This window comes from Pelecanus crispus, chromosome 8 (genome assembly GCF_030463565.1).
Source record: "Pelecanus crispus isolate bPelCri1 chromosome 8, bPelCri1.pri, whole genome shotgun sequence".
Taxonomy (NCBI): domain Eukaryota; kingdom Metazoa; phylum Chordata; class Aves; order Pelecaniformes; family Pelecanidae; genus Pelecanus; species Pelecanus crispus.
The window spans coordinates 46,289,097-46,304,113 of record NC_134650.1 but is presented as its reverse complement, the minus strand read 5'-3'; the positions used below and the strand labels follow the sequence as shown (position 1 = coordinate 46,304,113).

At 56.9% G+C, this 15,017-nt stretch overlaps 1 protein-coding gene across 1 annotated transcript in view; it reads right to left on the bottom strand.

The window, feature by feature from the left end:
* Positions 1-15,017, bottom strand: part of JPH3 (junctophilin 3) — a 59,131-nt gene that overhangs the window by 27,979 nt on the left and 16,135 nt on the right. Inside the window, exon 2 of the mRNA XM_075715457.1 lies at positions 13,907-14,684. Coding sequence (XP_075571572.1) covers positions 13,907-14,684 — 778 coding nt within the window. The remainder of the gene's footprint in view (positions 1-13,906; positions 14,685-15,017) is intronic.

Below are 15,017 nucleotides of genomic sequence, written 5' to 3'. Positions count from 1 at the left end.
TGGGCCAGGTGGAGCTGGTACCCAAGGGCGCATCTGCCACCGTTAGCCAAGATGCTGCCAGCATCTCTCTACGGCCCAGGGACACGCAGAATAAGCAGACCCATGCCTTTCCCTCCCGGTGGGTTCCCCTCCTTTTAATTTTTTGCCCCCCCGGCAAGGGCAAAGCTGATGGGTCTTTTGCACTGGAGACGATGCTCAAGCTGCCCTGAGATGTTATTTACGGCTCGCAAGATAATTAACATCTGGAGAGGGAGTCTCATCTCCTGCCATCTGCCACTTGGAGTGAAGCTACGGAGGATGCAGGTGAGTGCCGTGGCCAGGCAGTACCTGCCCGTGCCGGTGCTTCGGTGCCGGCCAGCCCAGACCCGCGCGCAGGAGCCGGGCTTTGCCTAGGAAGAAGAACAGCTTTGATGCCATCATCCCCACCGCTGCCCCAGCCTGACCGACCAAAGGAGACAGGTTTGTCCTTGCTCCAGACCTGGCACTTTGCTGGCTCAAAGACGGCAGCGATGGGCAGCGGTGGGGCAGGGAGCTGCCCCCGGGGTGCAGCCCAGCTCCCAAAATCAGACACAGAGGCAGCAACAGCAAACTCCAGCTCTGGGGATGGAGTTTCCCTTTTTCTTATAAACTGGGGAAGGCATGAGGTAATTGCAGTGATACTGGGAGAGTCATTATTTTCTGGAAAGCGATGGGTAGCGATGCAAAACTTGCAGGAACCCACTTGGAGCAGGGTTTGGGAAGAGTTAGCTTCAAGGAGGGGGAAGGAGTGAGCAGGGGGGATGCTGCCTGCTTTCCAGCTGTCATGGTTTGGATGGGGCAGGTTTCCACGATTTACGGGATAATTGTCGTGTACGTAATGGAAAAGGCGACTGCCCGTTTGGGTAGTGCGAGAAGAAATGGGAAACACTGACGTCCCCCTCTTCGTCCCTTGCTCTCGCAGAGTGCCAGCAGACAGCCCTCCACGCAGACGTCCCAAAGGCACAACCACGCCACAAATGCTCCTCTAACCCTGTGCAAAAATAGCGCATTACAAACGATCCTGCCACATTCAGGCAGGAGGCAAAACAGGTTGGAAGAAATCACTAACAACCCTTGGAAAAGAAACAATAAAGGAGAAAAAGCCCAAGAAAAAGCAAGTGAAGGCAAAAATTCTCTAAGGAACCTGGGCAGCGCTGGATCATCCGCACACTGCAGATCTATACTGTCTGTATTAAATGCAAAAACAGAACAGCAGAAAAGCCCTACATCAATGCCGCATTCGGGTGGAGATTTTTAAATGCACAACAGGCCAAGTTATAGCTCCCCAAGCAGCCATAACTCAGCCTGCTTGGACATGTGTAGCGTTGAGTTTGGCTGTACACGCTGCTGCCTGTAATGACTTCAGGCTGGATCCTGCATTCCGGTTGCATTGCCTTGTCTCCAGGCAAGGCTGGCTCCAAAGGCGGCACCACCAAAACCCTCGCGAGCGTGTCCCTGCACGTAGGGGCTGCGCGTTACGCTGGGGAAATGCCAGGTTTTTGATGGGAGGCTTGACCATGGTGGGTCTGGAGATAGGTGGCTTGGTGTAACTTTACCCATCCTCCTGGATTTATTGAGGAGAGGCAGGTAGAGATGTGGTTGGGACATGATGACCCCCAGTCCAGCCACAAATTTGGAGCAACCTTTGCGGGATGGATGAAGGCTGTTAGAAAAAGCCTGGCTCGGTGTGACCCTCCTCCTGCCATGACCTGCCCCAGGCTGCAAGGTGGAGGATTTGGAGGGCCGTCAGCATCCCACCCTGGCCTCCACCACCAGAAGGCTCCCCAAACCAGCCCATTCCTCCCCATTTTTCACACTGACCTCCTCGGTTGGCTGATGCCACGCACGGGATGAAGAGTGGGGTGGAAACCTCAATGCCAAAGGTGCAAAATGCAGCACAGAGAGAGAAACTCAACCAGGCTACGGGCGAAGGGAGCCAAGGGAGCCTCTGGTCTGCCTCCAGGGAAGCCCTCAAATCCCTTTGAGGAGCCATCGGTGCAGCCTGACCCTTTGGGAAGTGTTAGGGGCTTTTCCCTACAGCCAAGGGAAAAGTGCTCAGAATAAGAGAATCTGGGGACTTCAGGCAAAAAACTCCAGGTGAGGGAGGTGATGACAAGCAAGTAAAGCAGATCTGTCCATTTAATTTCAGTTTCATTTCGATGCCTAAAAAGAGCGAGTCAAACCAGACTCCGAAGCAAAACACAAGAGAACCACAAGGAAAAGTCTTTTTTCCTTTCCTGACCCTTCACCCTGTTCAGATTTTGGCTGAAACGCTCTGGCAGTTTCACAAGTCCTGGTCACCTCAAGCAAAACAGACATTTGGCAAACAAACTTTCCAGGCAATTTTTTTTTTTCTGCTGTTGGAGCCACACAAGCCCGAAAGAGGCAGCACAATGTTGAGCTCATGGTCCCCCTTTCCCCTGGTGACGGGCTCAGGGACAGGGACGATCCGTGACGCACCTCTGGCCATGCACCATTTTAACCAGCCAACGCCCAACAGCAAACTCCCCGCCAATTCAGAGCGAAGAAACTTCATCCACAGTCAATGACAAACTCATTTAACTGAACTTAATATTTTAGTTCCAGCACAGCCTGGACTCAGGCCAAGACACGGAGCCGAAATGGCCTCAGGAGCACTGACGGATGCTCTCCAGCTGTCAGAGGAGAGGTGGTTGATATCCAGCCTCACCCTCCGGGACTTCTCCGCCGCCTCCAGCGCTGCGGGGTAGGAGAGAGGACTCTTTTCCGGGTGACGTGACAGGGGTCTAAGGGATGCGTTAAAACGGTCCGGTCCTCTGAGTGATGGAAAAACGCATTTCTACCACCGGGGCCCTAAGAATCATAGAATCATGGAATCGTTCAGGTTGGAAAAGACCTTTAAGATCATCCAGTCCAACCATTAACCTAACACTACCAAGTCCACACTAAATCAATCAAGGGTAGACTAGACTAAACCATGTCCCCAAGTGCCACCTCTGCCCGTTTTTTTGAATGCTTCCAAGGATGGGGACTCCCCCACCTCTCTGGGCAGCCTGTTCCAATGCTTGGCTACCCTTTCCGTGAAGAAATTTCTCCTAATATCCAACCTAAACCTCCCCTGACACAGCTTGAGCCCATTTCCTCTTGTCCTATCGCTACTTGGGAGAAGAGACCAACACCCACCTCACTACAGCCTCCTTTCAGGGAGTTGTAGAGAGCTTGGAAAGCAAATACATCCATGTCTTGCTCCACACAGCTGGGAAGAGGCTGATTCCCCACTTGGAGCGAGATGCTGGAGGTGGACGCCGCTCCGTGCCCCTCTTGCCACATCCGGCCTCGCCAGGATGGAGCTAGCAAAAGCGGGGAAGCTCCTCTCTGCTGTAAGGGGCAACTGGCCCCGAAGCAGCTGGCTGGAGAGAGCCACGTGCAGGACACGGCAGCATCATCTCCATCCCCCGCTGCCACATCCAGCTCCCACGTCTGCGAGTAGGAACGCCCTGGGAATGACGAGGAAACGCCAACCCAGAGCAAAAATGCTCCCCAAGGAAAGCGCGCCACAGACAGCATCCCTTAGCCCCATCGCTTAACACCATCCCGGGAAGTGCCGAGCGGGGACGAGGACCTCGCTTGCCTGTGCCCCAAAGCCAGGGTGCCATCACCCCCCGGCGCAGACGAGCCCTGCGCAGTTTGGCTGGACACGAACCCGCGCAGAAATCTCAGCTGGAAACGGTACCCACCCAGTCGGCCTTCCTAAAAGCAACATCCGATGCTAAAACGCTGCAGAAATATGTTCAGCACCAGGCTGCTGTCACCAGCCTCTGCAGCTCCGGTCCCCGTGGGGAGGGATGGAGGGGCTGGGAGCGTTTGGTGAAATTTCTCGCCGTTTTGAGCGCTGCCTGGGGCTGACCTGGCCCCGTGGCACACGTCGCCCGGTCCCCCGCGTCCTCCGCAGCCCTGCTGGGTGTGGGCAGGAGGCTGGGGGTGCCACCGGGGCTGTGCTCAGCGCCGGGCAGCCAGGCAGGGGTGGGCAGAGCCCTCTGCGCTGCGAGTGCCGGCCTCAGCCCTGCCGACTGGGGCGGGGGGGGGGGGGGGGATAAAATAAAAAAATATATCATCCCAGTTGCCACAGCAACGAGCAGCTCCTGCCTGCCTCAAACTTCAGAGCCCACCCCGGAGCCGCTTCCCTCATCCCCGCCGCCCGCATGGGTTTCTCCTCCCTGTCGCCCGGGGGGTTTCTGAGCACCCAGGAGCCCAAAAGCCAGCCTGCACCCCCAAATATCCCACTTCTCACGAGGCTGCTCAAGATGGGGGGGCCGTGCGGGAGCTGCTGGGTCCGCAGTGAGGTTTGCCCCGTCAGCCCCGCTGCCTGCCTGCACCCGGCTTTGATCCACAGCTGGCGGGTGCCGCTCGTCCCAGTGCCACCCCAAGCATCCTGCGGGATCCCCCGGGCGGGATGCTGCCGCTGGGGACCCGCTGGGGTGGCAGGTGCCCTTTCTGGTCCCCAAAGGCCGACGTGCCCCGAGGCCAGCAGACGGCCCCGGCTTTGCAGGTCTGTGCTGCCTCCAAGGCAAAGCCCGTGAAAATTTCCACTTAAGCAGCCAGCAGCACAACAGGGGAAGGGACTCAGAGCCTGGCTCTGCCAGGAGAGAATCTGGGCTTTTAATTATTTATGCTTCACCTCCGTGCTATGGTGATGAGAGACAGATCAGACAGAGAGACACAGCCAGACAACGGAGAGAAGGCTGCAGCCTGTTTCCCCAGAGAGGCCACTGATACGATTCAGGTGAGCCGGAGGGCTACCAGCCCCACCTGAGTCCTGCCCCACACCTCTCCCCTTGGAAAAGCACCGCATCCCTGGCTCTTGTCTCTGCCTCTGCTTTCCCGGAGGGTTTGTCCCCAGGACCGAAGGGTTGGGGAAGAGCTGCCACCTGCCACGGCTGTTTGAAGCTCCCCAGGGATCTTGTCATATTGGATGGGGACCGGCCGTGGCCACTTGTGGGACATCCGCCGTGACCGCTGTGTCCAGCTTTGAGCCCATGAACCTATTTCTACTCCGTAAGGGAGTCCAACCCCGAGGAACTGCTCCTCAGGGTTCAGAGTGGTGTCATCGAGGCTCACGAGGATGATTTGTGGTGGGGTGTCCACTGACCCAGCCTTGCTGGGGTTCACCATCTCCAGCAGGTTTGGCTTTGAGGATGGACACCAGACATGCTTTAATTGAGCAGAATGAATTCAGCAAAGCTATATGGCCCGGCCCCGTGCTCCCTTCTGCCGTCGAGGTCCGTGAACGGGAGCCGGTGCTGCCAGCGCAGAGCCCACCCGGTTCCCATCGGGGTGCGCCCAGCCTGTTTCCCATGGGCTGCTCCTGATGCTGAACTGGGAAAACCAGCAGTCCCCAGATAATGTGCCGTGTCCCTGGAGGGTGATGCAAAGGGATGCGACGGGGCAGGTTCGGGCCACGGTTGCAGCAAGGCTCTGCTGTCCCAGTTGGCAGCGAGCCGGCGGTGAAGGGCCGCTGCCCGCTGTTGAAAAGGGGCAGCGGAGGTGGGATAAAAGTGAAAAGAAGGTCTCGTCGGATGGCGGGCTGAGCACCGGGCATGGCCACGTCGCCGCTGCGATGGGATTTTAGGGTGCTCAGCACCCTGAAGAATTGGGACCTTTCCTAGTCACAACTTTACAGGGATAATCAGTTGGATCCATGGGTTAAATCCCCCTGGGATTTTCAGGGGGGAAATTCGCTTAGCAGGGTCTATGGTCAAATCCTTTAATTTCCTGGATTAGGAAGCCAAGACAGCTTGTCATTTGTCCTGCATGGAGGAGGTGACAGAAACCTCATTGCTTGAGGCTTTTCAAACCAACTGCAAGAGCACCGAGGGGCCAGGAGCCCCCAGCCCAGCCGCTGCGCTCCCCCCACAGCAGTGCCGGTCCCCCCAGCATCCCGATCTCCGGCTGTGGGGGGGGAGTGATGCTCATGAACACCAGCAAGGAAAATACTCAGTATTTTTGCCCAGCTCTGCATTTTTCATCTCAGTTGCGCTCCTGATATTGCTTTTGCCTCTCTCCAGGGAGGAAGGGGCTTCGGGGGGTGCAGGAGCACGGGGGTGTTGGGGCTCTTGCTGCAGGGAAGCGGGTGGGTGGGTGGCTGAGGCGGGAGCAGTGCAGCTGGCAGGGACGCATGCCAGGAAACCCAAAACGGGAGCTGGGAGAGGAAAAAAGCACGCAGGCCTCTCTCGTGAGATGGGCAGGCAGCGGAGCTGTAGTGTGGGGACCCCAAACCTTCTCCTCTGCTATCCAAGCTTCCGTGTGCCGCATCGCCGGGGTGCAGCGGGGGAGCGGGCAGGGACACGGCGCAGCAGCTCCCACCGACACGGCCGGGGTTTTAGGGTGGCGGGACATGGCAGCAAGGGGCTGGGATGCTACGGTCAGCATCCCCCATATCCAGCCCTTGGGCCTGGCTGCGGGTTTGTGTGTCCCCCCCCACCAGTCTCCCTGCGCCCCGCGGAAGGCGAGGATGAGGATGGAGGAGAGCGACGGGGCTGCGAGCCAGCGCCTGCCAGGCAGCTGCGCAGGCTGGGGGAGGATCTCTCCCTTCCCTCCTGAAGATCACTGAGAAAAGCAATGCTGCAGTTTCTGCTCGCTGAATAGGAAAAGCAGCAGAAAGGAAAATCAGGGGCTGGCTTGTTGTTGTTGTTGTTGGCTTTTTTTTTTTTTTTTTCCCCCTCTGATGAAGGGCTGCTCCACCCGAAAGCGAGCGGGCAACAGCACCCCGCTCCCCTCCTGCTGGCACCAGCATGGGGAAGAAGAGGCTTCACCATCCTCTTCGTCAGCTCATCCCCTCTTCCCCGTGCTGTGCAGGCAGTCAGGGCAGAGAGGAGGTTATTGTGTTAGTGGGGGGATCTAGCACAGCTCGGGAGGCCGAAATCATCCTGCACCATCTCCCGAGAAGGGCTGATTCTGCAGCGGGGCCAGCCCCAGCAGGGCGGCAGCGCTCAGCCCATGCACTAAACTGGTAAAAGGCTTGAATTAGAAACCGGGCAGATGATCCGGGCTGCGATGGGCTGCCGCACGATACCGGAGAGGAGGAGGATGAAGCAGCGTCCCCTTCGGCCCCCCGCGCTGCCCCCCGCCTCCTGCCCAGCTCTCCCGGGCAGCCCCTTCCCGTGGAAGCGGCGGCTGCCAGGAGTGAATCACGCTCCCATCCTTCCTGCCTCGCTGCCAGCCGGTGCCATCCCTGCCCGTTTCCATCTGGTCCCGCTGCAAAAGCGACCGCGGAGCAGGCACCGGCACTTCGCGCTCCGGCACCGGCACGGCTCTCCCATCCCAGCTCTGCCTCCAGGCTTTTCGCTTCCTCCCGCATCCCAGGACCCCTCTCCTGCTTCACTCTACGGCAAAACCATCCCCTCCAGCTGCACTTTGCTGCGGGCCCGCCGCGGCATGAACCGCGTCTGCCAGGACCGCGTGGATTTCGGAGATCTTCCCCGATGAGCGTGGGGAGGAGGGCAGAGCCGGCTGGGATCACGATGAATCCAAGGGGCTGTGCATCTCCGCTCTGCCCATGTTACTTCATCACGCCCTAGCAATGCTGGAAATGATTCAACGCAAGCGCGTCGCACACCTGGGCCACGGAGCCGGGGTGTTTTAGCTCATATTCGGTTCAGCGGACAGGGAAGGCGGTGGGAGCCGCCGAGTCGGGAGAGGTGGTTGTGAAGGATGGGAGACCAACAAAGGGAGAGGGACTACCGAAACCTGTGCCGAGCCGCTCTCCTAGAAGCTAAAAAAGACCCTGTTGAGGTTTTTCCAGTGGGATTACTTTGTAAAGCATCGCTCCTATGAGAGGCACTTAGCTTTCCAGCCGGTTTGTGTCTGCGCACGGATCATAGAATCATAGAATCATAGAATGCTTTGGGTTGGAAGGGACCTTGAGAGATCATCGAGCCCACCCCTCCTGCAACAAGCAGGGGTTGAACCTGTGAACTTGGCGTTATTAGCACCACGGATGCGTCCCTCCGTCTCTGCGCCGTGGCGCAGGCAGCGGGGTGGCAACCAGGGACACGCAGAGCTGGCCCTGGGCGAGCGTGCTGGCCAGTCCTGACTTTTGACACGGCCGCAGAAGGGCTTAATGCTGTAAGTCCTGTCTGAGCAGGAAGTTATTAAATTGGCATCGCAGGAGGACTTAAAAAGTCACGGTGCAGATAGCAGGTCCCGCAAGAGCCGGCAGTGGGTAAGGACACCGTGCTCCGGGATGCCATCCGGGCATCTGCCGTTCCTCGAGTGTCCTGGACTAGAGGTGGAAATTGCGCTTGCTGTGAGTCAGAGGCACCCGTGTCATCCCAGCTGACGGCGGCACACGAAGGGGAGGAATAACAGCCGATCCTAATCTCTGCCGCCGCGGTATCGCCTGACCCCTGTCAACACACGGGAGCTGGTGCGCGGGCAGGAGGGGAGGGAGGCGGCAGGGAGGTGGCTGCCAGCCCTGGGCTTTGCTCCTCTCTGCACTGCACAGGGGCTGTTTGGGAGGGAAGGAGGGCAGGAAGGGAAAAGAAAACGCAGCCGTAAAGAGAATGACCTGCTGCCCCAGCTGATTTCAGCCTTCGAGTCGCCTCCATCCATCCCCTCTGCGCTTTTCTCCCTGTCCTCTGCACTCCCCAAGGAAAGGATGGAGAGGGGACGGGAGGCAGCGTGCTCTCCCTGCACGAGGCTCAGCGGGTACCAGATGGTGCCGTCAGTGACCCCATCGGTCCCCAGCTAATGGGTAGAGGTGACTTCTGCGCAGCCCCAAGCTCCAGCTGGCAACCACCACGCCGCAGGGAGCTGCAGATGCTGGACTCCTGCGTGGCCTCAGCAGGGAAAGGGGCTTCTTCGAGGGGCCGTAAGTAGAGGAACCCCCCCACCCCGGACCCAGAAGCGCCCAAAAAGGGGCTGGACAAGGAGGTGGAAGGCCCTGCCGCGCTTGGTCTGATCCCTGAAGCATTCGCTCAGCCCCATCCCTGCAGCCGGTTCAGCTGCGACCCATTTCAGCTTCAGCCCGCTGCCGGCTCGTCCCCACCGTCCCGACCCGAGGAAGGGGACACGTAACCCTTTTGGGGCCACAGCGTTCCCCTTAACCCACATCCCTCCCGCTCCCCCTTCTCTATCCGCAGCGAAAGCCCCTCCAGCAGCACGAGGTGGGGATTAGGGTGAGACTAATGCGGGAGCCCCGCAGCCACCTCCCCCCGGCATCAGAAAAGCCAGCAGAAACCTTAAATCAAATGCAGCTAAGTACAATTGCAAAGCTGCAGGCACAGGCCTGAGAGAGCATTAAGCAGCATTATTATGGCTCGGCGTATTGCCGGTAGTGACATTACCGCAACTTAAAATGTTTGGGATCAGAACTGCAGAATCTATTCTTTTCTGTGGGTTTTGCCTGGGCCGCATTTCCATTTTTCTGAAGAAAATACCTGTTTGGCTCAAGCAACCTTCGGCACTTTGCTGTTCAGCTCTCCGGGGCTTTTCTTGCCTTCCTGCTCCCCACTGTACGTCAAACGCGGACGGATGCTTCGCCCTCACTGCAGCATCCGTGCTGAGTCCAAACATTTTCCTTCACCCGTCCTCGCTGCCAGGTCATCTTTATTGGCTTCCTTTTTCTTTTTTTCCTCCAGTTTCCCTTTCTGAAGCTGAATGACACTGCGCTAATTTGTAGCCCAACTCCTCCTGAGACTATTGAGCTTAATTATATTTTTCTCATCGTTGGTGAATGGCTTGGCTATAATTATGCCTGGAAGTGCATTACTTAGGACTAACCTGAGAACAGCATCCCCTCCAGGGTGCTAGAGCATCGGCGGCTCTGAGGAGCTGTTATTTAAGGTGCTGAACAACGGGGCACCATGAACCTTGTGCCGGAGAGGAGCCGAGCGCTTGCCAAACGCCAGCCGTCTCCGGGACTCAGACCCCTAGCACGGGTAACGGCCCTTCCTCTCGCCAGTCATCCAGCCGCTCATTGCAAAACCTTGAACTGCGGTAGGAGAAGGAAATTCTGGAGAGAATTAGGGTCTGTCTGCCCCGCATTAAAACTGCCGTCATCTGCCGCGGAGAGCTGGAGTCGGTCCTGAGCCCGCCCCGACGCTCCACATGCATCCATCCTCCACGTCCAGTGGCTGTGCCGAAAGCCAAGGGGTGAGGATGAGCTTTCTGGCCCACCTCTCCTGCCTGGATATTATATTTTAGTTGACCATGATACGCCGGTGCCTATGGACAATTTGCCTTAGGTATCAACATTATCACTCATAAGACGGGAACCGGTGTCTCCAGTGCATCCTTCATCCTTCCAGTGCAGCAGCAGAAAGAGTGATGGCTCTTGGCTGATACGAGAGGGGACTGAAGCAGCCCGTAGCACAAAGAGGACACGCTGCACCTTCATTTTAAACAGGCTGAAAAACTGCTCCCTCCCTGGCTACCTCCGAAAACCGATAGTTGGCATCAACGGTAGCTTTTCAGCCCTGATTCATTGCCCTTCTCGCCCATCGACTTCACACGAACTGTTGCGGTGAGCGGGAGATGTAACAGGAAAGAAAGCGTTATTTCATCTTAATTGCGTCGAAGAAAATTTAGGAGAATCGTCTACTGAACCTAAAAACTACTCCTTAAATGAGCTTACTTTTCTGTGTCACAGCTAACATTGTACTCTGTTCAGATTGAAACAACTTTAAGAATCCAATTTACTTGTCTTCAGTACACTATGTTTTTAGCCTACTTTCCTCAGGAAATGGGGCTTACTTATGTGATTGTGCTGTTTATATATCTATATGCCATCACTCCCACACTAATAACTTTTGAACGTGTTGGCCAATTCCAACCAAATCTGACAGAGCGGTAGAGTTTTCAAAAATACTGAATTCTTACAAATTTAATGAAATACGTGGGTGGGCACACATTTTCCCCCACCAAGGGAAAGGCTGCAGAGTGAACTCAGCCGTATTATTAGACAGAAGAGAATACACACACACACACACAGACACACACACACACAGACACACACCAGTGCTGTTATAAAATCCCGAGGTGCAGGTAAGCCAGAGCTCACGTTGGTATTAGATGGGGAATATTGCACCCCTGAGCCCCAAAGCCACCGAAACGAGCATCAGGATTCCGCCGCCAGTGCACCCACCGCCTATTTTGCGCATTTCTTTCCATTTGGACGATGCAATTTGGTGTGGGCACTGCAGGGGAGTGTTTATTCATTTAGAAGCTTTAAAATTAATCAGACGAATTCTATGAAAGCCTTTCTAGCTGGTCCTAGGTTTGCAAAACCTTGCTCTCTTCCGGTTCTGCATGCTGGGATGCAGCCGAGGAGAGACTGTCCGTGCAAAAACCCTCGCAAAGGGGAAGAGCTCGAGCTGAACGATCGCAGCTTTCAGACACAGCAGCTCTCCCCGCTTGCATTTCGAGGTCCTTGGGCCTCTCGTGTGTGCAGCCGAATTGCAAAGCCAAGACACCCCCCCAAGACTTGGGGCTGAGCCTGCATGCCCGCCTAATCCCACCTGCCCCGTGTCTCCAGCAAAGCCTAAATCCTGCCGCCCTGCCCGGCCGTAGCCGAATGCTTTGGCTCTTCGTTGATAAGTTTTGGGCTCTCGACATAAACCATTAACACAGGCAGCAAAAATTCCTGGGGCGGATGTCATTTGCGGTTGGTAACCCAGCACTAATGCACAGCGCGCGTCACGGTGGAGTCTGTCTGTCCCCGGCTCGGGCAGCGAGAGATGGGCTGCGCAGCAGATCAATAACGGGCTTTTCGACGCGCCAGCAGCCCTCGTGCACCGGAGGTGATGGCTGTGCCGTAAAACGAGCAAAGCCCTGGCTTCCCGGCGTTTGCTTTCTTCCCCGTGTGTCTAGTCAAGAACAGACAAGACCGAGCGCAAACGGTGCAGGGAGCCGGGCCGCGGGATGGAGATGTCGGGTTGTTCACGACGCATTTTTCTGGTGGGACCAGGGTCAGTCTCTGACGGAATATCCTCGAAGCCGTGCATTCCCATTCATTTATTTCTTTGCATCTTCACTGATGATTAAAGGGGTCCTCTGGGCGGTCCCCAAATCTCACTGCTTTTCTCCTCCTCCCTGCACACGCGTGGCCATGGGCTGCATCCTCCCTCCCAGCACTGCCGCTGCTCTCCAGCAGCGCCCAGGGCCGCGTCACTCCGGCCGGTACAGGGGAGGAAGGCATTCATGCCCTGGCCTCGCTATCTAATTTGATTTTTTTCCTTCTCTCTCATAATTAGAAGGTGGAACGTTACATGCCAAGAGCTCATTAAAATATTTCCAACATGGGGGGTCATATCTCTTCCAACCCCTGTTCTCATGGATTTCTAGGACCATTACCGCCCGCGGACAGAGGATGCTCAGGTTCTCAGACCCGGCATCCCACAGCAGACTAGAGCTCCACATTTCCAGGATTCAGGCCTTTGTATCGAGGCATTCACATCCCCAGATCACAGGGAAAGATCTGGTCTTTCTGCTGCTCTGCAGTCTGTTTCCTACCTGGCAATCTAGTGGGATTTTCTTTTTTTTTTTTTTTTCTTCAAAGCTTTGACAACAATTTGGTACAACATCAGCTCGAAAACAGCATCAAGCCCAAATACGCTCCCAAAGCAGGCCTGGGAGTCTCATTCATATTGCAGATAAGTCATTGGCAGACATTCTGATAAAGATTTCAAGTGTGACTCTGCATACCAACGATCCAGACCCAACAATTAATCCAGCACAGGGGACTGAGCAGGTACCTGGGGTTTTCCCCTAACCCCAGCCCTTCTTCCCCAGCCTGGCTGCTGTACGTAGAAAGGAATGACCGTGCTCTATTAAACCAACCCCCAAAAGCAATACAAAGAGCCCTGAATTCGGCAGAGGAGCCTTTCCTCCTCGGCTCACCTCTTGTCTGGGACCTCGCTGCAAGTCACGAAGCTCCAGGCGCATTTTGGGAGCCAGCTAGAAGGCGCTTGAGCTGGCCCTGCTTTGGGCTGGGGGTTGGACCCCATTTCAACCTAAATGAGACACGAGACCTTCCCCCCGCCCTCCTGCTGGTTTTCAGCCGGATCAGGCCCCTGCTCTGAATCACTGAGCAGTTCCACGATGGCTACAGCCAGCCGGGGGGGAGTGGGGACTTCTCGAGGCTTGTAGGGGTTATTTGGGCACCCAGATCTGCTGCTTTCTAGCAGAGCCTCAGGCAGGGCAAACCCTCCCCAGGCATCAGCTGCAGCCAGTGATTTGACCACTTTTCCACTCAAAACCTCTTTTGGGAACAGAAATAGCTGGGAACCCTCCCAGCACAGGCCAACCCTGGGATGGTTCCTCTTGCCTGTAAGTCAGACAGAGGATACAGGCAAACAGCATCTCAGGAGCTCTTCTGCTAAGGGTATCATCCTGCTTATTAAAGAGGCTAGGGAGAAACAGGGTAAATAGCCCAGTAGCTCCTAAGTGACAGCTATCCCTGTGAGCCCCACGCCGTGACCCACAAGTGCAGTCCCACCACGGTCCAGCCACCCCTGCACAGGCTGCAGCGAATGCACCGCTCTGGGTGACCCTGCATGGCCTCGGCGGCTGGTTGGGGAAGGTCATGCACCCACAGCTCATTCAGAGTTAGCAGAAGGACGATTCGGCTTGGATCCACCCCATTTTGAATACCACCCATGAGGCTTGGGCAAGCCCAGAGGCTTGGCTTTCCAGGATGCTGCCCGCTCCTGCTTTGGGGTCCAGACAGCACCGACCACTGCCTGCGCCGGCAGACGCCCACCGCAATGCTTGCCTGCCTCCAGCAGCTCCCCTAAAATACCCCCCAAGCACCTACTACTGCAAAAAGTCTCATCCCACCTCTCCCATCAAACCACAGCCGTCGGGGCAGGACCCCTGCTGAGACGCCACGTCGGGACAGACACCGCCTTACCTGGATGCCGCGATCTCCGCTTTCTGCTTGGCGATGGTGGCCGCTCGCTCGGCCGCCTCGACGGCCCGATCCACCTTCTCGCGGATCTTGCTGGCCCGCAGCGGGATGAGGTTCTTCCTCTTGCCGCTGACCAGGACGTTCTGCTTGTACTTGCCCTCCTCCTTGGTGCCGTCGGGGAAGGTCATGCAGCCATAGCCGTGGCGCTTGTTGTTGGCCCATTCTCCCTCGTACTTCAGCCCGTCCGAGCGCTGGCTCACCCCGAAGCCCGACCGCTTGTCGTTCTTCCACTCGCCAACGTAGATCTCGGTGGTGGTGGCGTCGATGTCGTCTTCGATGACGGAGAGCTCGGCTTCGCCCTCGCCCAGGCTGATGGTGGAGTTGATGTCGCTGGCGGTGGAGCTGACCGTGCTCATCCCGGCTTCGCTCCGGAAAGAGCTCTGCTTGCTCCGCTGGCTAGCCAAGGAGCTCTTGGACTCGGACTTACGAAGCTTGAGCCCGCTCAGCAGCGACCGCCGGAAGATGCCCTTCTTCTTGCTCTTGAGGATCTCGGCATCGCTGTGGGCCATGAGGACGAAGCCACCCCGGGAGACAGCGGGGCTGCCGGCCACCGCCGGCGAGGAGTCGGGGTGCAGCGCCGTGCCGTTGGTGTGCTCGCTGCGCAGGGAGTTGATGGATGTCCTCAGGGGTGACCTGATAACCGCAGCCATGCCGTAGGGAACGCTCTGCCGGACGCCGTAACCCTGGCGCATCCCTCCGACCCACTGGCCCTGGTATGTCCCTGGGAAGAGGAGACAAAAGCAAAGAGGGGTTTCATGGCATGGCATCCTGCGGACCGCTAACGGCATCAAACTCCTCTGCGAGCCCTTCGTTAGCAGGAGCAGCAAAGTGCACCTCTGGATCCCAGTCCCGTCTCCGTGACACGGACTGTAATGTCACGTTGCGGGAGGAAAAAAGAACATCTTGGTTGGACTGCAGGTATGCGCTCCAGCTGCAGCGCAGGAGTATTAGAAACCAGCCAAGGCATCACTGAGCATGGAGCGATGCTTCGAGGAACTGCCCCTTAGATCAACCCCTAATTTGAAAGGGAAGGGAGCGGGGAGACGGGGTAGGG